We start from the raw sequence: 25,990 nt of genomic DNA, 5'->3' as shown, positions 1-25,990 counted from the left end.
CACTGGAGCTCACCAGGATTCCTTCCAAACCCATAATCACAACTATCTAGAAGGACAAGGGCAGCAGCTGAATGTAGACACCACTATCTAGAAATTCCCTTCCAAGCAACTTGATCTCCTGACTTGGCAATATAGCAGTTCCTTCACTGTCACTGAGTCAAAATCCTGGACCTGCCTCCCTAACATTGCTGTGGGTATGCCTACATCACATGGACTGCAATGGTTCAAAAGGCAGCTACCAGCACCTTCTCCAGGGCAATTAAGTGAGGCCACAAGTGATATTGCATGCAACATTTCCCGTCATTATTGGCAACACAGGGCGCCAGCTAAGGGAGGCAGGACAGTGTGTGCCTGTGTCTGAGAGAGAAGTTGTACTGTAATAAATGCTGGGTTTAGCCAGTGATGTCTACGCCCCCTTGAATGAAATTTTTGAAAAGCTTTGAATTGAGTAATTCTGTTTAACAGCTGAAGTGTTTCTTCCCCCCCTGGGGAAATCTGCTATTTTGGAGTTCTGCAGTCAACAGAAAGCAGATCCTTTGACATGAGCTGCAGGACTCATCAGTAAGTAATTTCTGTTGGTCATCTAATACGGAAGTGGGTACCTTGCCACACGAAGGCTGGAAAGAATGCGTGTTGTGGCTGCTCTTTATAAGTTCGGGCTCTTCAAGTTCCTTCAAGCAATTGACTGCTACTGTTTTGTGAATATTAATGGACTGAAGGAAGTATATGCAGTCTACAAATACTGAGATTTATTGTTTTTTTTAAAAAATGTTCTTGTCTCCCCTCCCCCCTTCTCTGCTGCCCTGCAAGCTTGTTTGGGTTGGACGGTGCAACTTCTCTCTCAGACGCAGGCACACATTGTCCTGCCTCCCTTAGCTGGTGTTCAGTGTTGTCGATAATGGCAGAAAATGTTACATGGAATACCACTTGTCGCCTCACTTAAGAGCCCCCACCCACATTTTGAGCAGGTACATCTGACCTCCAATGGAATTGACAACGAGAAAATCTGATTCTGCTCAAAAATAGCTGCCCAGTGGTTGTTTTTTCTTCGGTTCTTTAATGGGATGTTGGCATCACTGGCAAGACCAGCATTTGTTGCCCATCACTAATTGTCTTTGAATTGAGTAGTTTGCTGGGCCATTTGAGGACAGTTCAGAGTCAATCACATGTTGACGAGGCCAGGGTAAGGATGGCAAATTAACTTCCCCCTCAGGGCATGAGTGAATCAGATGGGTGTACACAAGAATAAATAGTTCCGTGGTCAATCTTACTGAGACTAGCGTTATATTCCAGATTTATTAATTGGATTCAAATTCTACCAGCTGCCATGAGAGGATTTGAACCCATGTGACCCCAGAGCACATACTAGGTCTCTGGATTACTAGTCAGTGACATTATCACTCTGCCTCCATCTGGTCAAAAACAGATGTATTGGCAGTGGGAAGTACTACCTAATACATTGTATAATAGCTAATCTGGTGTGTGCACCCTAGATTGAAATAAAAAGATGCAGGGTTTTGTTTTGGCTTGAGGACTACAACCACCATGTCATCCTGTTGGATGCCTCTTATAGTTCTAAACTATTTGGAACCTATAAGGAACATTAACTTCAAAGTTCAAGCTCCAGAATAATGATTTGCATTGTTGTGAAAACAATTCTGGATAATCCTAAAGTTGAAGTGAAAGAATTGAAAATTAGATTTTCTTGTATGCTGCAAACTGTACCTTGTTCGGTTCTCTAAATTGGTGCAGTATTAACATAGAAACTAGAATCAGGAGGAGGCCATTTGGCCCTTCGAGCCTGCTCCACCATTTATTATGATCATGGCTGATCATTGAATTCAATACCCTGATCCGCCTCTTTTCCCCCCCTTGATCCCTTTGGCCCCAACAGCTATATCTACTTTGTTCTTGAAATCAGACAATGTTTTGGCCTCAACTACATTCTGTGGTAGTGAATTCCACACATTCACCACCCTCTGGGTGAAGAAATTTCTCCTCCCCTCAGTTCTAAAAGGTTTACCCCTTATCCTCAAAACTATGACCCCTAGTTCCGGCCTCCCCCACCATTGGGAACATTCTTTCTGAATCTACCCTGTAGAATTTTATATGTTTCTATGGGATCCCCTCTCGTTCTTCTAAACTCGAGTGAATGTAATCCTTTCTTCAAGGGCGCACTTAGATTTCAACATGGGACACTTTTTCAGTTGATTTTTCTCTGTTTGCTCTCCAGTTTCCATTGATTACTGCTGACCTGTAAAATGATTGAGTCTTTTTGGAACTGAGGGATATTTTTGAGGAGGAGTTCAAGTTCAGCTGTAGAAGTGGTACAGATGTTGGCACCAAGTTAAGACATTTTAAATTGTTTGAAGGTCTGGAAGCTTGTGGTTGGTATAACCTACGTTGATTTTGGTGGCTGAGAGGAGTTGTGAATCAGGATTTGACATTGGCATGCCGAAAGTGAAGATTAGGCTTTTCTTCATGTCACAGGCATCAAGAGAGAGACTAAAAATAAATCTTGAAAGTAAGCAGGTGGAATCGATGTGTGTATATATTTGGGAGGTTGTATTTTGTTGGGCTAAAGGTACAAGAAAGAGATGAAGAGGACGCATTGTCCTGGCTGGAAATGTTTAATCCTCTCCAGGGAAGGCCAGTATTGTAAAGACAAGGCTGAGATGCAACTGTTATTTTTAATGGAGCAGAGTTGGAACCTGATGAAAGCATGAGAACAGAAACTGGATGTGTTTGAAATATGCTGTGCAAGGTGAGGGAGGGAGAATTGGTGAGGAGTGACTTTTACTTAAGTGCAGCGCTACATGTGTAACTGCGTATTTGAAGATTTGTAACTCCTCTTACAGGACTGGACTGGAGATGGTCAAATGGGTCCCAGCTTGGCAAAGACCACAAAGGTCAAACCTGAGCTGATTGTGCTGTATATGTGGAAAGTGGTGAGAGTTGGTGCAAGTAGAGAGGGAGATGGTGGGGTCTTAATTGCGTAGTATGATCCAATACCGACCTGTATAGATCAGTAAATCCCAAGTTTGATTCTCAGTCTCTGCTGTAACTGATGTAAGGTGACAACTATCCTTTACTCTGAAAAGGTGAGAGTGAATATTGACCAGAAATCCATTACTGGTTTGCCATTGTGTACATGCATATGTCTGATGAGATTTAAGTTTCTTCTCACTTTCGCTGTCTAGGCTTGCGTGAAGAATGAGCATTTCTATGAGGCACCATGATGCTTTGTAGGACCATAATCCCAACAAGGCTTACGTTGTTTCCTATTCTCCCCAAGTGTTTCCATTTTACTCTCCTAAAAGTTTCAATGAAGGATAAATGGAGCCTACAGCCAAGTGCAATGGCCTAGTTACTAATGAGTGTACGGTTTTGCATTGCTTGATTTGTATATTTATTCTACAGGGCAGACCCAAAGTATTTGAAAAAGAATTGTAAAATGTTACAAAAACTGGGGTGGCTATTCAGCCAGCCCTCATTGTACTATCCAACTTATCCCACTCCCCTGCTCTTCCCCATAACCCTGTAAATATTTTCTTCCAAGCATTAAAGTTCCTTTTGCATGTTCCTATTGAATCTGCTTCTGCCGTCGTTCAGACTGTACATTCTAGATCACAACTTGCATATATATTTTAAAAAGGTTTCCTCGTGTCCCTGCTGCTTCTTTTGTTAACCACCTTAAATCTGTGTCCTGGTTACTGACCCTTCTGAAAACAGTCTGCTTTATTTACTCTATCAAAATCCTTCATGATTTTGAGCACCTCTGTAAAATCTCCTGAAACAGCTTCTCCGTGTAACACAATTCCCTCAATCTTGGTATTATTTAGATCTTGGCCACTTAAGGTGTGCAGCCAGGAATTGAACACAACATTCAAACTGAGCACTAACTGCTGTTTCATCATGACTTCCTTTCTCATATGCTTTCTTAGCCTTGTCAGGTCCTCCAGCCATCTTGAAAAATTTGGGATTAGAATAGATAAATGTTTGCTGGCTGGCACTGATACAATGGGCTGAAGGGCCTCTTTGTGCTGTAAAACTCCCTCCAGTTCTGTGCCTTCCTGCAATCCTTTTTAAAATTGTACTATTGTTTGCTCATCATTGTAGAACTGCAGAAAGAAACTTCATGTCAGGCTGTTCTCCACAGGATGTTTTATACATATGTAATTCCACATGCTCGCAATTGTTTCTTATAAACTAATACTCATAGAATCTTATAGTGCAGAAGGAGGCCATTCGGCCCATCGAGTCTGCACCAACCAGGATCCCACCCAGGCCCTATCCCCACAACCCCATGCATTTACCCTAGCTAGTCCCCCTGGCACTAAGGGGAAATTTTAGCATAGCCAATCCACCTAACCCGCACATCTTTGGACTGCAGGAGGAAACCGGAGCACCTGGAGGAAACCCATGCAGACATGGGGAGAAGGTGCAAGCTCCACACAGACAGTCACCCAAGCCGGGAATTGAACCCGGGTCCCTGGCGCTGGTTTAGAATGTTAGAATGCAAAGTATGCAGGCGGGGGGAGAAAAGAGTTCAAATTTAGACAGTTTTTCCTGTCTTTGAGCCGCTGTAAACTTGCAATTTATTTTGTCTTCAAATATTCAAATGGATTCTGATTTGTGCATTTTTTTTTCTCCCCTTGTCATTGTAGTGTTTGTCGGAAGATAAAAGAAGTACTTCATCTGGAAGTAAGAAGCTGAACACTCAGGCAGACAAGTATGTATTAGTAAGATGTTGGGCTAAGGTTCTCTTTGTTTGAAGTAAATGTTGAGGGAGATAAAGAATTCCAGTTTGAAGTTGGTGAGAGGAATGAGGTGGAAGAAAATGGTATAAATCTTTGTTTCAGTGCAAGGAGGAGGAAAAGGCGTGGACTAGGTTGGGTTGCAGCAACTGGCTTTTGTGTCTTTGAGCTGGGAAGTGGAAATAACAGCCAAGCCCCTGCTTGTTAGTGCTGGAGTAATGATCAAACTTGGCTGTACTACCAATAATTCTGATAGACTTCTCGTACACTCACTCTTTGTACTTATCTCTGAAGAATGACACTGGGATATTGGCTGACGCCTGCAATTCCCCCTTTCATCCTAACGAATGAAATGGATGTCTCGTGGGTTTCCTCCGGGTGCTCCGGTTTCCTCCTACAGTCCAAAGATGTGTGGGTTCAGTTGATTGGCCATGCTAAATTTATCCTAGTGTCAGGGGGATTAGCAGGGTAAATGAGGGGTTACGGGAATAAGGCCTGGGTGGGATTGTGGTCAGTGCAGACTCAATGGGCCAAATGGCCTACTTCTGCACTGTAGGGATTCTAAGCCATATGGCTCTTTGGGCCTTATCTGCCATTCATTGAGATCATGGCTGATGTTCTGCCTCAACTCCACTTTCCTGGCTTTGAATATACTTGCACCTGTACATTCACATCCCTCTGAGGCAGCGAATTCCAAAATTTCACAGCCTTCTGAAGAAATTTCTTCTCATCTCTGTCCTAAATGACTGACTCTTATCCTGAGGCTACGATCCCTAATGCTATAGTCCCCAGTTGGAGCAATCAACATCTTACCCTCTACTCTGTAAGAATTTTATACATTTCAATGAGATCACCTCTTGTTCTTCTGAACTCTATAAATCGTACTTGATCTCCTGGACAATCCCCTCACCCTAGGAATTAATCCACTGGGTTTTTGTTGCAGCCCTCCAAGGCAGTTATACCCTTCCTTCAGAAAGGAACCAAAACTGTACACCGCACTCCAGGTGTGGACTTATCCCAACTCTCTTTAATTGCAGCTAAACTTCCTTCCACTTAAACTCCCTCACGGTAAAACCTAAAGTAATTTCTGCCTGCCTTATCACTTGCTGTATTCACATGTTAACTTTGTGATCTGTGCATAAGGACGCCCAAATTCCTCTGAACGCCAGCATTTAATAGTTTCGCCGCTTTTTTGAAAATTCTGCTTTTCTATTCATCCTACCAAAGTATGAGTGAGTGAGGTGGGGGGTGCAAGAGGAGAAAATTGGGCAGGGATGGCATATCACGTAGAGAAAAAAAGATACTCGTACAGGTTAACAGAAGTCAATTGTAACAATACTCTACAGCTGATCTTGTGAAGAGAAGTGATTTCACATTGGTTAGGGGAGTAAGATTTATGGGGTGAGGATAATCATGGAGAGAGCCAATGTTTGTATGGGAGCTTATCAAAGATGAGTTTAGATGTTCTTTATTCGCTAGATATGTTTTCAAAGTGTGGGGCAAGAACTTAATGTGTTTTATTGTTCATAGAATCCCTACAGTGCTGAAGAAGGCCATTCAGCCCATCGAGTCTGCACCAATAACAATCCCACCCAGGGCCTATCCCTGTAATCCCACATACTTATCCCGCTAATCCCTCTAACCTACACATTCCGGGACATTAAGGGGCAATTTAGCATGGCCAATCAACCTAATCCGCACGCCTTTGGACTGTGGGAGGAAACGCACACAGTCACTGGAAGAATGTACAATCTCCACACAGACAGTGGCCTAAGCTGGGAATTGAACAGATCTCGAGCTGTGAGGCAGCAGTGCTAACCACTGTGCCACCGTGCTGCCCGTTGTGACAGGATGTGTTATTTTGGCTGCCTTTTATATACTTTGGCAATAATTAAGACTAATTCTACAAGCGAATGAGTAATTAGTCTATGATCCATCCCTAATTGTTTTCCCTCTTGCTTTTCAGCAGCAAAAACAAAGTCGATCGAGGGAGCCACAGGGCTCCTGTTGGCAATGGTATTCTGAGAATTCCACCTGTGCAGAACGTGTGGACCGGGGCTGGGAAAGGTAAGGATTCTCGTCATTCATTTCACTCCCTTACTAATTTATGGCTATTGATTTAGATATGTAATTTTCTATTCTAGTCCATCTTTCTGTCAAGAATAAGTAGTCAGAGCTAAAGGTCAGGGGGATAATTGGTCCAAAGCTTTGGGGGAAATAGCTAGATCTGATGGAAGGGCTAACTAATTTTCAGCTGGTGGGCAAGGGAATTAACAGTTCTGGGAGCATGAGGTTAAAGTCAGCAGAGTGGTTTACTGGGGGTGTGGTGGTGTCAGTGGTTGGCAGCTTCCCTAACCCTAATGTGGAGTTTGCACATTCTCCTCGTGTCTGTGTGGGTTTCCTCCGGGTGCTCTGGTTTCCTCCCACAGTCAAAAAGATGTGCGGGTTAGGTTGATTGGCCAGGTTACAAATTGCCCCTTAGAGTCCTGATGCGTAGGTTAGTGGGATTAGCAGGTGAATATGTGGGGGTAGGGCCTGGGTGGGATTGTGGTCGGTGCAGACTCGATGGGCCGAATGGCCTCCTGCACTGTAGGGTTTCTATTCTTCTAACCTCACTCCTTGTTCACAGTGGCCAATTTTGGAGGTGGGGAGTGGTATCTGCAGTAATTGTTTCTTTAATTTATTTGTGGGCATTGCATTTATTGCCCATTCCTAACTGACCAGGTATGGATGGCCAATTTTTGTTCCCTAAAGGACATTAGTGAACCTAATGGGTTTTTACAACAGTCAACAATGATTGTTGTTAGACTTTTAATTCCAGATTTTTTTTATTAAATTCAAATTTCACCATCTGCAGTGGTGGGATTTGAGCCTGGGTCCCCAGAGCATTGCCTTGTGTCTGTGGATTGCTAGTCCAGTGCCATTACCGCTATGCCACTGAGTGCCTCCCTTTACTTGTCGCCAAAGTTCATTAGTTAAAGTGCATTAATGTGAAAACCTGCAGCCTCCTCAAAAGCTTTCAGCGCTGGCTTGCTGCTCGAGGACAGATTAGTTGCCTGTCCTACCTCATTAAAACTGCAGGTGGGTAGTGGTTCAGATTTTAATTCTTTAATTTTAAACTTCCCACCCAATGCAAATCCACACTTGGAGGTTAAAATTGCCCCGACTAAATTCTGCAGCTGGCTGGCGAGGGACATTTGCCGGAATAAATTTAAGGGAGTGGTTTCATTTGTTCAGCAAAATATCTGATGCAATTTGGGGTCCAAAGCTTAATCTACCTGTATTACAACTTGTTTGGTAACAAATTACTTTGCGTTAGTTCAGAGATTGCTTTAGTTGTGCTCTGTACTCCTTGAGCCTGGGGTACTGGGTTTTCCAAAAGTTGCTTTTGCCTGCTCTACGCTGAGAGAATTTCCACGCAAACCAGCCAAATCTGCTTTTTCTCGATATTTCTTGCATTACTTTGAATTACAGACTTGGATTTCATTTTAAAGTCTACCATTAAAATCTAACCTAATTAAATTTTGAATTAAATTGTTAAAACCTGTTTTATTACTCATCATCGAATCATAGAATCCCTACAGTGCAGAAGGAGCCATTCGGCCCATTGAGTCTGCACCGACCACAATCCCATCCAGGCCCTAGCCCCATGCATTTACCCTGCTGGTCCCCCTAACACTAAGGGGCAATTTAGTATGGCCAATCCACCTAACCTGCACCTCTTTAAACTGGGAGGAAACCGGAGCACCTGGAGGAAACCCATGCAGACACTGGGAGAACGTACAGACTCCACATAGACAGTGACCCAAGCCAGGAATCGATCCCGGGTCCCTGGCGCTGTGAGGCAGCAGTGCTTGCCACTGTGCTGCCCCATCAGTTTTATGATATGGTCATGATTACTGACAGCAATATTAATACTGATACAAAGTTAGTGATTTTTATTTTCTTTAACTTATTTTTTGATAAGCCATGCAAATAAGTAATTTAAGCAAGAAATGTTCATCATTACAAAGGAAATATTGCTAAATCAAGGAGGTGATTAAAATTTGATTTCCGTTGGTAAGTTTTACCATTAGGGTAGGAAAGATGCCAACTATAGCTGGAAAATAAGGCAAAAAAGATTTAAGAGTTCTCTGTTTCACTGGCAATATATTCAATACTTAGTGGAAACCCCAGAGAATTGGACTTTTCCAGCAAGCTGCGAGTTGCTTTCTAGTGCTGCTGGAAACATCAGTAACAATGTGAGAAGCGTAATTTTAACTGACGCAACCATTTTAATTGGTTCTTCCCCATCCTAAAATTGCAATGGTTCAATTATAGTAAACAGAAATGCCTCACTATGGTTCATGTGCTTGGAAAGCTAACTGCCTCCTGATTAAACTCCCCTGTGGAAAATGGTGTTCTAATTCTTAGAATTGAAATTACATTGAGGAAATGAGCAGGATTCGAACTGAACCCGCTTGCACCATCCATCAATCACTCCCTATCGTTTAATTCACTTCCTCTGCCCCTCCTGTGGTTTTTGCATTAGCTTCTCATGCCAATCACTACTGCCGTTGCACAAACCTTTAGAGAGTCCGGGAGTGACTGAGGCCATTGTTTATCTTCTATCCCCTTTGAGGGGATATGAACTATTTTGATTTTGAAGTTGTAACACCACCTAGTGGCACAGAAGAAGTATACCACTGACTTTTTTTCTAACCTTTGACCCAACACCAAAGTGTTCATTCACACATGATGCAATCTATTTGCAGATCAAGTATTTTTCTTTCAATTTAAAAACACCTTTCGTTGTTGGTTTCAGCATGCTTTTGCCATTTAAGATTGTATATTTGTGCATGTTTTGCAAAATCATCTGTTGTGACTGTGGAGAAGGGTGAGGAGGGTGCTTAACAGCAGCTGAGTTTCCAATCACAGCAAATGAACTGGCTGCTGCACTACACCTCCAGTTGTGGAGTAGCTTTAGTGGCAACGGAGGTGTAGCCCAAACTGTCCTGCGCACTTAGCTGAAGGACAGGTGACAAAATGAAGAGTTGCAGACGACGACTCTTTTGCATAATAATTACACGGTCTGTACCTGTGCACCACTGTGCTGCAAACTAAAAAATTGAAGACTGGCTTTGTTTTCTTACTCAATGGCACCTACCTGATTGCTTTAGAATCGAGGGATGTCGGCTCTGAGGCATGTGGAGACAGCTCGTCAGAAAGCTACAGTTCTCCCTCCAGCCCGAGACACGACGGGAGAGAGAGCTGTGAAAGTGAAGATGAGAAAGACAAAGGTGAGTTTTTTTTGAAATTTCTCAAAAATCTCTCTCGATTTACAATTAAACAAACTGCCATTTGACACCGTGTGAATACTAAGATTGCTTGAAAACGAATGCATGTATTTTATCTTAAAGCGCGTGGTGGAGGTCAGCCAGTAACGTTGTGGTGGGATAGTTGGATCTCAAATGGGTATTTTATGCAAATAAAATAGCTCCAAGTGGTGTCCAAAAAAAGTAGTGCCCAATGTAAATTTTCATATTGTTGAGGATGAAATGCAAAACGGAAAAAAATTGTAACTAAAAATTTGGGAGGGTTTGTTATAAATTTCTCAGCACTAAAGATTTTGCTGTGCTGTGAGACAAACTACCATGAAATTACTACCAATTTGTAAGTATTTTTCATCAGTACTATAGTATGAATTTTGTGGCATTTATTTTAAAAATTGATTTGAAAAGTTATATCGGGGAGTTCAATTGATATGGTCAGAGTGGTCTGAATGCAGATGCACTTTTGTTTCCTGTAGCTGGCAGCGATGTTTGAGTACTTACCTTTCTACCCCTCTTTACTTTCTGAATAGGGAATCATGGTCCCTCTTTAGTGTCTTTCTGCTCAATATAGCCAAGAATGACAACTGGATGTAGTGCATCAGGCCCTTTCCCCGTATCTGTATTTTCAGGCTGTGTTTGGTTTATTAGTGATGGGATAACGTGGAACAGAAAGTCCAAGTCTGCAACTTGTGCTCCTGCAGCACTGCGTTGGGCTGGGCGCTTTAGTATTTGTTGCTCCAATGACAGCTACTCTTTGGTGTTTGTGCCCTCGCTTTTTGGAACTTCACCAAAAACCTAATTTCTCACTACCTTTCACTCATCATTGTAAGGATCCTAAATTAGAATCATTCTGCCAACCCAAACCCTTCCCCTCTACTATGCAAGAGTTGTAAAGCTAAGTTGTGTCTGTCGCACAACTTGATTCATGAGCTGAATGCATTGGGTGTTAACTTTGTATTGGATATATATTACACTCCATGTTTGCATTCATGCTCCATTTGAGCAGTCTCCTGTCCTTCAATAAAGAGTCCCAGCCTGTTAATCCTTTCCTGATCTGTATACCCACACATTTCTGATATTATCCTTGTCAATCTTCTCTGCACCCTTTGCATCCTTTTTACAAGGTGCAGACCAGCACTACAGGCAGTAATCTACATGTGGTTGAACCAAGGTTCAATTCAGATTTAGCATGGATTCCCTACTTTTCAATTCTATTCTGCGAAATAAAGCAATAAAGGTTTGAGCTTTCTCATGGCCTTGCTAACCTCTGGAACAATGTTTAATGATCAAACTGATGTCCGTTGTTGGTTAACGGTCATGTCCGATGTTCCATTTGTAGCAATAATATTTAGTCTTTCCAACTAATGACCAGAATTTGAGTGAGAGAGCTTGAGTTTACAATGTGATTTTAAGAATGTACTGGAGAACTTCACTGTAAATAAATTATTTTGGAAGTGAAGTCACTATTACATCGCCAAACGTGGTAGTAAGTTACAATACTACATTAGCTGCATTGTAAGTGTCAGCCTGACTCAATGGTAACACTCCCACCTAGAAACAAGATGGTGGGTACCAGCTCCACGTCAGAATCTGTGCCTATTAAACGTTCTGAAACTTTAATATTATCTGCTATCTCCAACAGCTTTTGATTTGATTTGTTATTGATATGTGTTGGTATACAGTGAAAAATATTGTTTTTTGTCCACTGTACTGACAAAGTGTACCGTTCATAGAGTACGTGGGGAGAAGGAAAAGAGAGAGTGCAGATTGTAGTGTTACAGCCATAGCCAGGGTAGTAGAGAATGATCAGCTTAATATAAGGTAGGTCCATTCAAAAGTCTGATGGCAGCAGGGAAGAAGCTGTTGTGTCGGTTGGTACGCGACCTGAGACTTTTGGACCTTTTTCCTGACGGACGAAGGTGGAAGAGAGAATGTCCGGGGTGTGTGGGGTCCTGGCTGCTTTTCCGAGGCAGCAGAAAGTGTAGATGAGTTATGTTCAGTGTTTGATAACTTTCTCATCAGAATATTTTTCTTTCTGTAGTACCAAATGTTCCCAGTCTCTTTCTATGCAGTGTTAGTGTGCTGCTGATAGTGTCTGAAATTTTACAGCAAGAGTATTAGTCTGGTTAGGTCATTATAGCCATGGCTGCGTGCTAAGTGCAAAATTCAAAACTTTAGCTGTTTTGTTTTAATATAAGCATTATGGGTACTTTCTGTCACCAAACTTTCTTCTCAAATGCTGCTAACTTTGCTGCTTGTTTGTTGGTCTCTTCCTGTGCTCCAAACGACCCTTGACCTGAACCACCCAACCTGAAATCCAGCACAGCCACTGTGTCATGCTTGTCTGTTTTGAGACGAGACATCCTTGTAAAAAGGATGTAAAGGGTGCAGAGAAGATTGACCAGGATAATATCAGAAATGTGTGCGTATACAGATCAGGAAAGGATTAAACAGGCTAGGACTCTTTTTACTGAAGGACAGGAGACGGCTCAAATGGAGCATGAATGCAAACATGGAGTATAATATATATCCAATACAAAGTTAACATCCAATACATTCGGCTCATGCATCAAGTTGTGCGACAGACACAACTTCGCTTTACAGCTCTTGCATAGTAGAGGGGAAGGGTTTGGGTTGGCAGAATGATTTTAACTTTAGGATCCTTAGGATGATGAGTGAAATCTAGTAAGAAATTAAGTTCCAAAAATCAGGCGTAAACACCAAAGAATAGCTGTCATTGGAGCACTGATGTTTGGTGTTTGGATCGTGGGCAGGTAAGTAAATACAAGTTGAAATACAGATCAGCTATAAACTAATTGAATGCTGGAATAGGCTTGAGGGGCTGAGTAGCCTGCTTCTGTTTCGTGACCCTAAAGCACATTTGTACCAGACCAACTTAAAAATTGGTCCCTTTATTTATGGTAAACATCAATTTTGCTTTACCGCCCAATCTTTTACCCAGCTGATAGTTTGACTGGTTATTAGAATAATGTCGCAATTTTCTTCTACTTTGCTTTGCACTGTGCATTTTCTCTGAACGTAATCAATTTCTAGATATTTTGTATGATTTAAAAAAAAATCTTTTGGTAGATTCAAGTTGATCTATTTATTTTTGTTACAAATATAATGCATTGCATGCTTCTATTTCTTTCCAATAGATTCTGATAGCACTTCAGAGGATTCTGGGAAAGATAAGCAGAAAGCGGTCCGTGGAAGTATCACAAGGCCAACCGCACAGGTTGCTCCAGTGCAGAGTGAGAACTGTACTATTCCAGGGAATCCGCCTGCCCCTTTTCTTCCTCGCATCCCTTTAATGCCTCCTATGCACTATGTGATGCAAAATGGTGGAAAGAAGCCAGACTATGTTGCTCCTGTAGACAAAACTGTTGGGATGATTGTAACCGTCCCTCCTGTTGCTGCCTCTCTCCTAGATTCTTCACATGTAACGTCGGTTGGCACTGCTGAAGCAGGGAAGAGAGTGGACCTGATCCCCTCGCCTCTCTCAGTGGCGACACCTTTCCTCCTGCAGGCTGCGAATCCTGCTTTGCATCCCATGGCGCACAGACATAAAATGACAGCGTCGCAAATTAACTTGGAGAACTGTCGGGTTCCTGGACCCCAGACACCAGCAGGCACCGTGAACATTGGATCGGCCAACACTGCATTCATCCCGGTTCACAGCCATTCTCCATCGGGGAAACTGCCGGCGTCCTCGGTTTTGGATCCCACTGCTAAACCTTCAACACACAACATTGTAGGACTGAACGCCTTGTTGCCTCAGGCAGATGGAAATATAGGAACAGTACCTGAGACTGCCAATTTAAAAGTAATGCTTCCTGCAGCTGGCCTGCTACCACCACCTGGTTCGTACAACTTGAGTGGAACTCCTACCAGTGTTTTGCCTTTACAGGGCACAGCAACCTCTCCGTCTCCTGTAGGCCAAATCCAGTCCACTGGATCTTCAGTCCCTACCCACACCCCAGGCCCTGTACCAAGCCTCAATACTGCATTAACTCATAGCACAGCTCAGAGTGACAGCACCTCTTATATTAACACAATAGGAAATACTAGTACTAATGGGACCATGCAACCAGCTCAGCAGCTTGGCTGTGGGGCTTGTAGCTCGTGTGGATGCCGCGGTAGCTGTGGGACGAATGGTAACCCTCTGCTAAACTACTACTACCCCAACACGATACCTAGCCAACTTATCCGAGTTCCTTTTATCCCTTTCAGTGGGATAACCTCTCTTTGTAATGGCAGCTACCTCAACCAAGCACATCAGAACAACGGAACCCAGATGCCCTTTTATCAGAACCCTTACACTAATGGACTAATGCATGATCCAATGGCAAATCAGACTAACTATGGGATGCAGCAAATGCCAGGATATGTCCGAGGATTTCCACTGATGTATCAAGTGGCCAACATGGTCACCAATGTAAATGGGTTGGGACCTAAAAAGAATGGAAATGCATCCTGTTATAATTGTGGTGTAGGTGGACACTATGCACAGGATTGTAAACAGCCATCCATGGAGGCCAGTCAGCCAGGTAAGCGGCGTCTTCAAGATAACAAACAGTAATCTGCTTTGAACATTTTAGGATATGTTACTGGAGTCTGGAAGTAGTATTTTCATGCTCATTGTTATTCAGTGGTGACCGATTCTCATTCCTAAGTTTGAAAAACATTGAAATTTGCTGACGTGTTAACTGTAATCATGTGGTACCTGGTTGAACCATTGGTCTCTGTTTTAAGACGCTTGAATAGATCTGATAATGTAATCGCCAGGTTACTGAGTAACCAGTGAATTATTGAGTTGTGTATTGAATATTAATGTGCTCCATGCATGTTGAGGGAAACTTTGAATTTTCAATGGTCAATGGAACTTCTATACTCTGCAATTCTGCAAATACAGCTTGTACCACCCTGTTTGAGCATCAAGTAATTCATTAATGCAGCTTGATAGAGCATGAATTGAAAATGTGTGTGTCAGAGAAGTCAGATTTTTTTTTGCTCGATGGTGAATTGAATGCATAGGTTGAGGACTACACCTACCACCTTCACATGACAACTGTTTTCAACATTTAGATATTTTTTAAATAGTATTTTGTTTATCATCTTCATTGTCCTCACTGTGTCACTCCAGCTGCAGAGCTGAGCTTGGGAATTCTTGGTGAATGCAAGTGTAGAATGCAAGTCCACCACATTGTCACACAAACCAGTATTCAGTTTTCTTTAAACTAATTAGAACGAAGTGTTATATTCAAAGATCGTCATTATCACTTCAGTTGGTCGAAGGGATTTGGAGGAGATAATTGTGTACCTGTACCCTGGGAAGAGGGGGAGACTGAAAGATTCCCGGACGAGCCCTTTACTGTTCTACGGCCATACTAGCCTGAAAACACCTGATCTTGTCTGATCTCAGAAGCTAAGCAGACTCGGGCCTGGTTAGTACTTGGATGGGATTCTGCCTGGGGATACCAAATGCAGTAGGCTTTGGGGTGGTTAGCACTGCTGCCTCACAGCGCCAGGGACCCGGGTTAGATTCCTGACTTGGATCACTGTCTGTGTGGAATTTGCATGTTCTCCCATGTCTGCGTGGGTTTGCTCCAGTTTCCTCCCAGAGTCCAAAGATGTGCGGGTTAGGTTGATTGGCCATGCTAAGTTGACCCTAGTGTCAGGGGATTAGGGCAAATAAGTGGGGTTATGGGAATAGGGCCTGGGTGGGATTGTAGTTGGTGCAGATTCGATGGGCTGAATGGCCTCCTTTTGCACTGTAGGGATTCTATGATTCCTGGGATCGATAGCAGTGTAAGAACTGAACATTCTAGGAGAGGAATGAACAACATGCTGAGCTGTACTGCCCAATCAGCAGAGCACAAAGTCTGAGGCTGTCTTGCATAAGTTGGAAAGTCTGACAGTACCTTGAATGTTGCTTCCAGTTCTGGTCACTGGGACTCTGGGAAGTGGTCGAGAGAAGGGGCAACAGTTCCCAAGGGCTTTGCTAGGATAATTGCAGGCATGCTCCCAGTTTTCTTTGAGGGAGATTATGGGATGTGTCTGCATAGTTTCTCAGTGTATATGCTGCCGGACTTCACACCAATACGATCAAAAGAATTGTCCTGGGTGTATTTGTAACAGGAGATGTGGGTGCAAGCAGTTTAGAAGCTTGCAAATGACCATCAGCGTTGTGTATTGGAGGCAAAAACCCGAGTCGTTAACATCCTAATGAGGGGGAATCTGGGAAAGGATGAGACTCCCTCATCTGCACGGTTTGTGACAGTGATAAACTTAAACTGTGTTTTAAATACAATGAGGCCACCCACATCACTGAGCAGACCAGAGTTTGTTATACTCTTGTTCACCACAATTGGGTTTTCACAGGCTGGCTGGAGCTGCACAAATCAGATGATTGATCTGAAATGACGTGTAGTTGGAAGCTGTCTTAAATTGGGGCAGGGTAGTTTTTTTTCCCAAGAGTGGACTTGGGAGCCTAATTGCATTTGGAGAACTGCCTTACTTCAGCTTTTCAGCAAGTCTCGTACCTGCAGGAACAACAACCAACCAAAGGCATGTTGCCCCATGATCTGTCGTGGTTTAATGTGCTGAGCTGAATATTGTTTATATTGTTCATTATCGGGACAAAAGTGTTGGGGGATCCCACAGCAGATTTTAGAATAGCTTTTTAAATCATTAAATTAAGCATGTGGTCACCCTACCCTCAAATTACTCCTGTCCATCTGCAAATTGTTTTGGGCTAACACTGGTGTTCTGGAACTATGTGCCCAAGCACAACAATGATGAAGGAATTGAAAATGCTGCTGTTGCTAAGTGCACCAGACATTAAAGTGTTTAATTAGGAAAAGCAATCTGCAAAGCCTGGGGTGAGGGAACTCATTGCTTGTACTCAACCATTTCCTTGCAGTACAGAACTTGAATGTTGCTGACAAGGGAAGTGAGCTGCCAAAGCAGCCACAGGATGAAACGCTCCAGCAACATGTCTTTTTTTTTCCAGCAATATTCAAGAATCTTTCATTTTTGAGGTTCTTGGACCTCTGGTGTATGGCTGTACAAAATGTAGAAATTAACCCAGTCTTGTTCAAGGCACATTGATGAGAAAACAAATGGAACTTTAAAATGACATTGCCTTTCCAAAAGTAGTGGTTCATGTCAGCTTGTGTATAAGCCTAATACTTTAGCCCACCAGTTGGTTCAATGGGGTCAGCCTTATTTCCCCTGGCTGTTACTTATTATTTGTCTGAGCCTCCGAACGAGGAGGTCCTCGTCCTCCTTAGTCCTCCATCCTATAAATGTTAGGTGTTTTAACACTCACTGAGCCACGCTTCCTGATCACAGCCCTGTTTTCTCCTTTAGTTTCTTAATCTTCGGTGTAATGAACTGTGAGCCCACTCTCTTCACTGTGGGTTTTTTCAATTTAAAATTAAACTGGACGTGATTAACTGCAGACATCTGTTTGGTCTTGCTTTTGCCTGGATCATGATAGCAAGTATCTTCTCCTGTTTCTCAGACCCTGATATCAGTGCTATCACTCACTCTCGCTGTCCAAATGTAAGAAATCCTCCCACAATCTTCCTCGTGAGTGAAAGTGAGCATTGATTGCCTGACAGGCACTTGGACCAGTCACTTATTAAAAAATCTGCGGGCGGGATTAAAGTTGGCAGAAGGCGCTATTCTGTGCCTCGACCAGGCTAAAGTAATTTTTAAATGTAGAGGTTTTTTTTTCTAACCTCGTTTCCAACCACCATCGTCTCTCTTTTTCTCCCCTGCCCTGTCAAAAAAGGATTCTTTACCATGAGTGCCATTTGGCCAAAGTGGTATTTTGGTAGTCTTATCGATGACGTATTGCAATGTAATGTATAAACTACCCCGGGATGTAATTGGCAATGGAACCAGACTCCACAGATTAATGACGTGGCTTTCACACCGTTCTTCAGTGTATCTTGTAAATGTTTGGAATATACTGCAGTGGCTTTTTAATAAAACCAATTTTTTTCTCATTTTCAGGTGCCTTCAAATTAAAGTTTGCTCCACCTCATGATTTGGATTCAGCCGACTAAGCTAGAAAAATTATATCAACTTAGCAATGAGCCTGAATATGTGGGTCTGACCCTAACATAACACTTGATGCTCTGTTAGTCCAGCAAAAAAAATGGTTTTCACCATTAGATTGGGATTAATACATGGTCACTGAAGTCTGAGTTGTCTTGAGCATATTGTGACATTTTCCCATTTATGAACATGTCTTGACCTATTTTGGCCGCAGTGTTCATGAAGCAAGCAGAGCAGTTGACCTAGAAATGCTTACAATATTGACCTCTCGTTTTGCACTGATGAATGTATTATACCAAGTGGCACGTGCAATGTTCGCTGTTTGTCTATAATTTATGGCAGTGTTTGAGAACCAAACTGTCCGATAAAGACACTGGGCTGAAATGAGCAGACTGCTGCCCGTTAAAATGCCAGGTCACATCTTGCATCATGGTACATCTTCTGTCTGCGTCAAATTGTCTTCAGATTTCGAGTCTCTGTTCCCCATTCTGTTTCATGGTATTTTGTTTCACTTTCAGTTGATGTAGAAACCACTCCTCTTTCAAAAGTAGATGCATGAATTTAAAGTACTTCTGTTTGGTATTAAGGATAAAAGAGTAAATATAAACATTGACATAGGTAATGCCTTTTATATTGATTTTTTTTGAGGAAAAAAAAGCTTTGGAAAATTGAGTGCCTGTACTAATCTAGATAAAGAAACAAGAAACACAATCTTCAGAATATTGTCTGGTTAGTTTTTTTAAAAAAAATTTTAAAACATTTTATTTAGTGCAACTAATCACCTTTGTTACTTTAATTTTTTGGTGGTGATATTTATAACTGTTTAAATTTGACAAAAGTGTGAATGTTTTTCAGTTTGTCTTTGGATCAGACCATTGATGAATAGCCATAAACATTTTTGTGAATCCCATCTTTATACTGTATCATAAACTTGCTACGGATATTACTTGATTTCCTTTTTTTAAGAGGCTCTAAGCTGAAACCGCTATTATTGGGACAGTGTTTACTTGGATTTTAGAATGTAAAACAAGTTTTATTTTGCTCATAGCTACACATCAAAAAAAGGTTACATGTCTCCATGATTTAAAAAAAAAAGTAAAACCACTTGAGATATTTATTGTAGGTAGGATGAACTCTGCAGATTTGACGTGGTAGTGAATTCACCATTTCACTTGCCTTTGCCACTACTATAATGTGAAGACTGATGCTTGATATTTGTAGATGGTATTAATCATGTCAGCGTTATCACTGATTTATGCTGCTGCTTTTTTTTTTAAAAGGAGAGATAAAAGCCAATATGCACTATTCTGCTTCCAGGTTTATTTCTTAAAAGTGCACTGAGGTTATTCGCAAGATGATGGCAATTTTGAGGGTTGCTGCAAGGTTGAATTAGTGCTGCCCAAGTGTGACCCTTGGCATTCCTTTAACATTAATGGGGATATATGGAGCTGTGATATTGGCATGCAGCAGTCTGCTTTTTTTTACAAATGTATAGAATTCCCACTCTTTTTGAGTGGATTGATGTATTTTGTTGACTTGAAAACGAGTGAGTGTCATAGAAGTTGAATGTGTTTTTGTTTGTAGGCTCTTAGGCCTTTGTCTTGTCTTAAAACTCCGGTGTCAACAAAATGCTTGTCATTTTTTTTAAGGGAGAAAAATTGCAGTTGACTTCATCTGCCTATGCTTAATCTAGTCGAGCTGCTTTGAGTAGCTAGGACATTGACCCACATTTTTTTTTATTAGCATGTAAGAAATACCTGTTGACATTTGGGCCTTTTTAAATGCCACCCATGTGAATCAATTAATAATTGTTATTTCCAGATCGCTAGAGGATGAAGTGTGGCATTTATTTTCCTCGAAGCACATTTCTTTTACTTCAGTTTTTTTTTGGATGACCAATTGAATACGAAACAGCTATCTTGGGGCGACTGTGCTGTTGAGTTCTAAGATTTAAAAATGGTAAGCCACGTGAACCTGTAAGACAATGTGTTGTAAATAACTTGGTGGCTATATTGGAACTAATTTTATGGTTTAAAAACTGTACTGTATATAGGAGGTACGCTGCTACCTTCAGTTCGTTCATATGTTTACTGTATTCTTTGATATTCAAGATGTTATGTACTGGAAAGGTCACTTATATTTCTAGAACAAATTTTTGGATTTTATGCAACTTTTTCCCCTGAATTAACAGCAATAAAAATTATACAAATCTTTTATTACAGTTTCTTATTTAAAGCACTGTAGCTTGTATGTTGTGCGCATAAATTTAATAACCAGAATTATTTTGCTATTGTCTGTCTAGTAACTCCATTAACAAAAGACTGGACGATGGAAGAGGGTGGTGTTTGAATCCTTACCTTGGCTGTCCCAATTGGCAATTTTGCTAGTTCCAATTTAATGTTTTGTCAACATTAGAAACAGTCTCTGAGGCTAGATCCATCTTTCTCATCCATGTGCAGTTACTGGGATAATAACCATGCCCACGTCTGAGATATCAGACCATACCAAGCATTAAAAAGAAATGGTGTACATGAGATTCTTCCCATTATCCATGTACTCAATATTTTGATTGCTACTGTACTTGTTTTAATGGAGAAATCATATTGAGGTCTTTGAACTAGTTTTGTCATTGACACTTGGTCCTTTTAACTTTCACAATTGGTGGCAAGAATTAGGGAAAACAATTAACTTTTCTATTAATGGTCATCACATGTGTCCAGTCCTTGACCAGATAACTAACATTTTACCAAAGTACCACCATGTTTGATGTAATGTGGTGAGATCTAGTTCAATGTTGGAAGAATAGACTTAATAGTCCCCCTATCTAAACCTGATTGAAGCACACCGCTACACTAGAGAACGGACCAGGAATTGAAGAATTTATCTCTAAATGGTGATGCTGTCATAGACAAACCTGGGTACGGAATACTGAACTGTACAAGTAGACTTGGTATAGGTAGTGGAAGCAAGTACGATAGTGACTTTTAAGGGGTGCCTTGACAAATACATGAATAGGATGGGAATAGAGGGATATGGTCCCTGAAAGAGTAGGGGGTTTTGGTTCAATCGGGTAGCATGGTCAGTGCAGGCTTGGAGGGCCGAAGGGCCTGTTCCTGTGCTGTAATCTTCTTTGTTTGAGTACACTGAGGGAGAATTTAGCATGGCCAAACACCTAACTAGCACGTCTTTCGGACTGTGGGAGGAAACTGGAGCACCCAAAGGAAACCCATGCAGAGACTGGGAGAACGTGCAAACTTCACACAGACAAGCCAGGAATTGAACCCAGGCCCCTGCTGCTGTGAGGCAGCGGTGCTGACCACTGTGCCACCATGCCGCCCACAGGAAACATAAAAGGGAACACTAAAGTTGTTTTTATAGATATATGCATAATTACAAGGGTGGTCAAAAAGAGCATGGAACTGATAGCCCAAAAAGGAGATGCCTTGTGGAGGCAGATGTGCGAAATAAGTACTTTGCATTTGTTTTCACAATCAATATTCCATGGCTGTGCAGGCACCATACAACGCAGGAACCTGGCTGCACAAGCTACAGCTGCCTCAGAGGTGACGAGGAAATCCTGTAGAATCAAAATAGATAGGGGGGTACTTCTAAGTAGAAAAGTGGCCTGGTCCGAACACGATGCATGCTAGTTTGCTGAGGAAAGCATTGGTGGTAATAGCAGAGGCTCGGCTGCAACCTTTCAATCATTCTTGGATATGGGAGTGGTGCCAGAGAACTGGAGAATTACAAATGTTCTGTCCCGTTCCAAAAAAAAGAGATAAACCAGATAACTATGTGACAGCCTAATGTTGGTCATGCAGCAGTGAGACTATAATACAGGACAAAATGTCTCTTGGCAAGATGGGTTGAAAAAGGATAGCCAGCATGGATTTTTTAAAAGCAAATGACGTCTGACAAACTTGATTGAGCTCTTTTAAAGTAAAGAGCACTTTACCGACATTCAAAAGGCATCTGATAACACACACAAACAGACATTTTGGCAAATTTAAAACCAGTGGGATTGAAGTAACAGTGGCAGCGTGGATGCAAAATTAGCTAAGGGACCGACACAAGAGCAATGAACGGTTGCTTTTCAGACTGGACGAAAGCAGGCAAATAGGGGGTACCAGGTCCACTGCTCTTTGATCATATATTACCGACCTGGAGTTAATTACAGAGGGTATAAATTTAAAGTTTAGAGAAGACATGGAACATGTGTAGTAAACCGTGAGGAGGACAGCAGCAAATGTCAGGGAAACGTAAACGTGAAATGGGCGGACACATGGCAGATGCAGTTTAATGCGGTGAGGTGGAAAATAAATGAGTTTTGGAACGATTGAGGGAAGGTATTATAAACTTAAAGGCACAATTTTAAAAGGAGGCAGGAAGAGAGAAACCTGAGTGTGTATGTACAAATCTCAAAGGGATAGGACAAGTTGATGGAGTTTTATGTTTTTAACGGCAAATGGGTCCTTTAGCTTTAATGAATCATAGAATCCCGACAGTGCAGAAGGAGGCCATTCAGCCCATTGAGTTTGCACCAAGTCTCCGAAAGAACACCTTTCCCAGGCCTTATCCCCATGCATTTACCATGGTTAATCCACCTAATTTACACAACTTTGGACACTAAGGGGCAATTTAGCATAGCCAATCCACCTAACCTGCATATCTTTGGAATGTGGGAGGAAACCGGAGCACCCAAAGGAAACCCATGCAAACACGGGGAGAATGTGCAGACTCCGCACGCACTGTGACCCAAGGCTGGAATTGAACCCAGGTCCCTGGCACTGTGCCACAGCAGTGCTAACCGGTGCTAATGCTGGAGGATTAGAGTAGAGGGCCGAAGGGCCTGTTCCTGTGCTGTATTGTTCTTGTAGTACAAAACTGGGAAATAAATCACCAGATAGGCCCCGGCCAAAGTATTGTGTTCAATTCTTTGCACTGCTCTTTAGGAAGAATGTCAGGTCTTAGCAAGGGTGCAGAGGAGATTTCCTCAAATGACAGTAATGTGGAGCTGGAGCTATGCAGAGGGAATGGAGAAGCTTGGATTGCTCTCCTTCGAACAGAGAAGGATGAGGGAAGATTTACTAGAGGTATTTCATATCATGAAAGGTTTTGATAGTCTAAACAAGTATAAAGTTAAGTTTATTTATTAGTCACAAGTAAGGCTTACATTAACACTGCAATGAAGTTACTGTGAAAATCCCCTAGTCGCCACACTCTGGCGTCTGTTCGGGTCAATGTACCTAACCAGCACGTCTTTCAGACTGAGATGAAGCTGGAGCACCCGGAGGCAACCCATGCAGACACTGGGAGAACGTGAAAACTCCACACAAGCAGTGACCCAAGCCGGGAATCGAACCCTGGGTCCCGGGCGCTGTGAAGCAGCAGTAGTAACTACTGTGCCACTGTGCCGCCTAGGATTTGGAAGAATCAGAGGAGATCGGGTGATTTATTTTTTAGCACCACAGTTGAGTTGTGATCTGAAGTTGGCAGTCTGAAAGGTTGAAGCAGATTCAACAGTAACTTTCAAAACGGAAATGCATGATTACCTGGAAGGGAAAAATAAAATTACAGGTACTATGGTGAAAGAACAAGGGACTGGGGTACAAGACATATAAGTATAAGCCAGCCCAGATATGATGGGCCAAATAGCCTCCACCTACACACTATGATTCTAACCAATATTGCCATAACAGTATCTGATTATTCATTGCTGTTTGTGAGATATCTCTGTGCAGATTTGCTGTGACATTTCCTACATTACAACAGTGACTTTACTTTCAAAGCGCTTCATCGACTGTACAGCTCTTAATCCTGAGGTTGTGGGAGTTGCTGCAAAAGTACAACTATTCTTTTTATAACTTCATTCAGACCTTTGTGATTTGTCTTTTTGAAATCCAAGAAAATTGGGTATTCTGAATAGCCTGCATCTGCTAGTTTAGTTACAGCAGATTTCTGAGCCACAGTTTAAGTAAGAAGTACGTGTACACTGCAGATTTATGTTGGTTGGTTCTGATCAAAATTATGGTTATGTGCAAGCTGAGTTATAAGTGGGCATCTGAAATTTAAATGTTCCATTGGTCCAAAAGCAGTTTCAAATCTGAATTAATAGTTTCCTCCGTTTTTCAAGCCAAAGTTCAGATCAGGAAAGTTCAAACTATTTGAATTTGATCCCAAGTTGTAATCTCAATCCTCAATCCTGATTTACTTTTTTTTTAAAATGCAAGTATATTTGCAATATAATTTTTGAAGTGGCCTTTCCTGTGTATTTGTGCCCAGAGATGCACGTAATTGAGGCATAAAGCCAGTATTTAAAAACTCAAAACACATATCTTGTGATTATACCTAAACTTACACCCTTCTCTGGAGCCTTGCAGCATATATATCCTGACTTGATAAAATGACACTGTCTGATGCTAAAGAGCCATTTGTGTGATATTCCTGTAATTGTATTTGTTCACAGAGGGTGTAAAATGATGGCCAAAATTTTAAGTTTTGCAAAAACTGTCATTTTTCTGGGGCAGGGGAGTTATTATCTTTGCTGCCAACTGATTTTCTTCCGTTTTGAATACAGTTTTATGATTTCAACATGAGGTACACTCAAGTTTAGAAAGATTCCATAGTTCAATTTGCTGTGTCGAATGTACGTGAATGGTTCTTAAATTGCCTGAAACTTGCAACTATAGGACATGAATATATATAGTTTCTTCAAGCCCCAATTTATGCTCGTTTGCATAACATTTTATCTTCTGTTGAAGGCTTTTATGATGGATTGATTTTGAGCAAATGGACTCAAATTCAGATACAAGATTTCACATAGCCCAGCAGGAAATTCTACCCATATTCCTTTGAAGTTTGGATATTGGAGCAGATGTTATTTATTTTTTCTTTTGGTAAATAAACCTGCTTAGGTTTGTACTGTAAGAAGTCTCACAGCACCAGGTTAAAGTCCAACAGGTTTATTTGGTAGCAAAAGCCACTATCATCTCTCCACATCATAGGTTTGTACTAGCAGAAAGCAGCAACTCGCCAAAATTATAAGCAGCTAAAGTTAGTTTGCAAATCATTGTTGACTCTCTGCCAGGCAGTCAAAGATATAATTCATGTTTGTTCTTCAGAATCGCTTTGGTAAGTTATGTTAGCAACTTAACTGCTGGTTGAAGTGTTACTTCTGTTTGATTTGGTTGTTTACCAAACTGACCTTTATTATCTAGTGTACAGATGTTTGCTGTTCACTGTCCAATTCATGACTAACACATTCTGGCACACGCATAAATAAGACACATTAATTTTAGACAGGAACAATTTTTCCCAGTTGGATTTTCATGTTGAATAGCTTTGGAAAATGCTCACAATAGTAAAACAAGTCGTGCTTAAAGTCACACTTTTTATTGGTGGCTACTGTCAACTACTTTCAGCCACTGGGTAAGGTGTGCATTGCATTTCTCTTTTATATATGTGAAACGTGCACCAATTAGATGCAAACATGAAGTTTACATATGCTGATGTGACAATTGATACAGTCACAATGTACAAACAACTCCTCTCCCATTGCACTTTCTGGGCTGTAGGGCTGATGTGGGAGTGCACATGGCTATTGGAGTGACTTGAAAATAGGTCTCTGATTCAGACAGTGATGCACGTGTTCCTGTATTGGTCCCAGATAAATTTAAGGCAATTGAGTTTTTTGTGTGTGCTGGACATATGCTAATTGCAACACTTTGACGTGGATTTCTCATGGTAATGCTCAGTGAGCCAGAGGTAATGCAATCACAAAGTGGATACTGAACTATGAAGTAGGAAGCAATGAATATTTTCTGGCAGAATTTTGAGATATGTATTCATACC

General features: G+C 41.6%; 1 protein-coding gene and 1 pseudogene across 5 annotated transcripts in view; both read left to right on the top strand.

Annotated features, from left to right (window-relative positions):
* Window positions 1-20,353, top strand: part of LOC144480393 (zinc finger CCHC domain-containing protein 2-like) — a 60,784-nt gene extending 40,431 nt beyond the window's left edge. For 3 of the 5 annotated variants that reach the window (XM_078199811.1, XM_078199819.1, XM_078199798.1), the window contains 5 exons: window positions 4,668-4,732; window positions 6,724-6,824; window positions 9,917-10,036; window positions 13,228-14,619; window positions 18,095-20,353. In XM_078199811.1, the coding sequence (XP_078055937.1) occupies window positions 4,668-4,732; window positions 6,724-6,824; window positions 9,917-10,036; window positions 13,228-14,619; window positions 18,095-18,147 (1,731 nt within the window). In that variant the 3' untranslated portion in view covers window positions 18,148-20,353. Of the gene's footprint in view, window positions 1-4,667; window positions 4,733-6,723; window positions 6,825-9,916; window positions 10,037-13,227; window positions 14,999-18,094 lie in introns of those variants that run through there. The other 2 variants (XM_078199804.1, XM_078199826.1) reach the window with 2 other exon arrangements.
* On the top strand, window positions 15,447-15,565 carry LOC144481437 (5S ribosomal RNA; annotated as a pseudogene).
* Window positions 20,354-25,990: the final 5,637 nt, after the last annotated feature.

This window comes from Mustelus asterias, chromosome 2, assembly GCF_964213995.1.
Source record: "Mustelus asterias chromosome 2, sMusAst1.hap1.1, whole genome shotgun sequence".
Lineage (NCBI taxonomy): Eukaryota > Metazoa > Chordata > Chondrichthyes > Carcharhiniformes > Triakidae > Mustelus > Mustelus asterias.
Note: the sequence above shows the minus strand (reverse complement) of the source record. Positions and strands in the feature narration are given on the sequence as shown.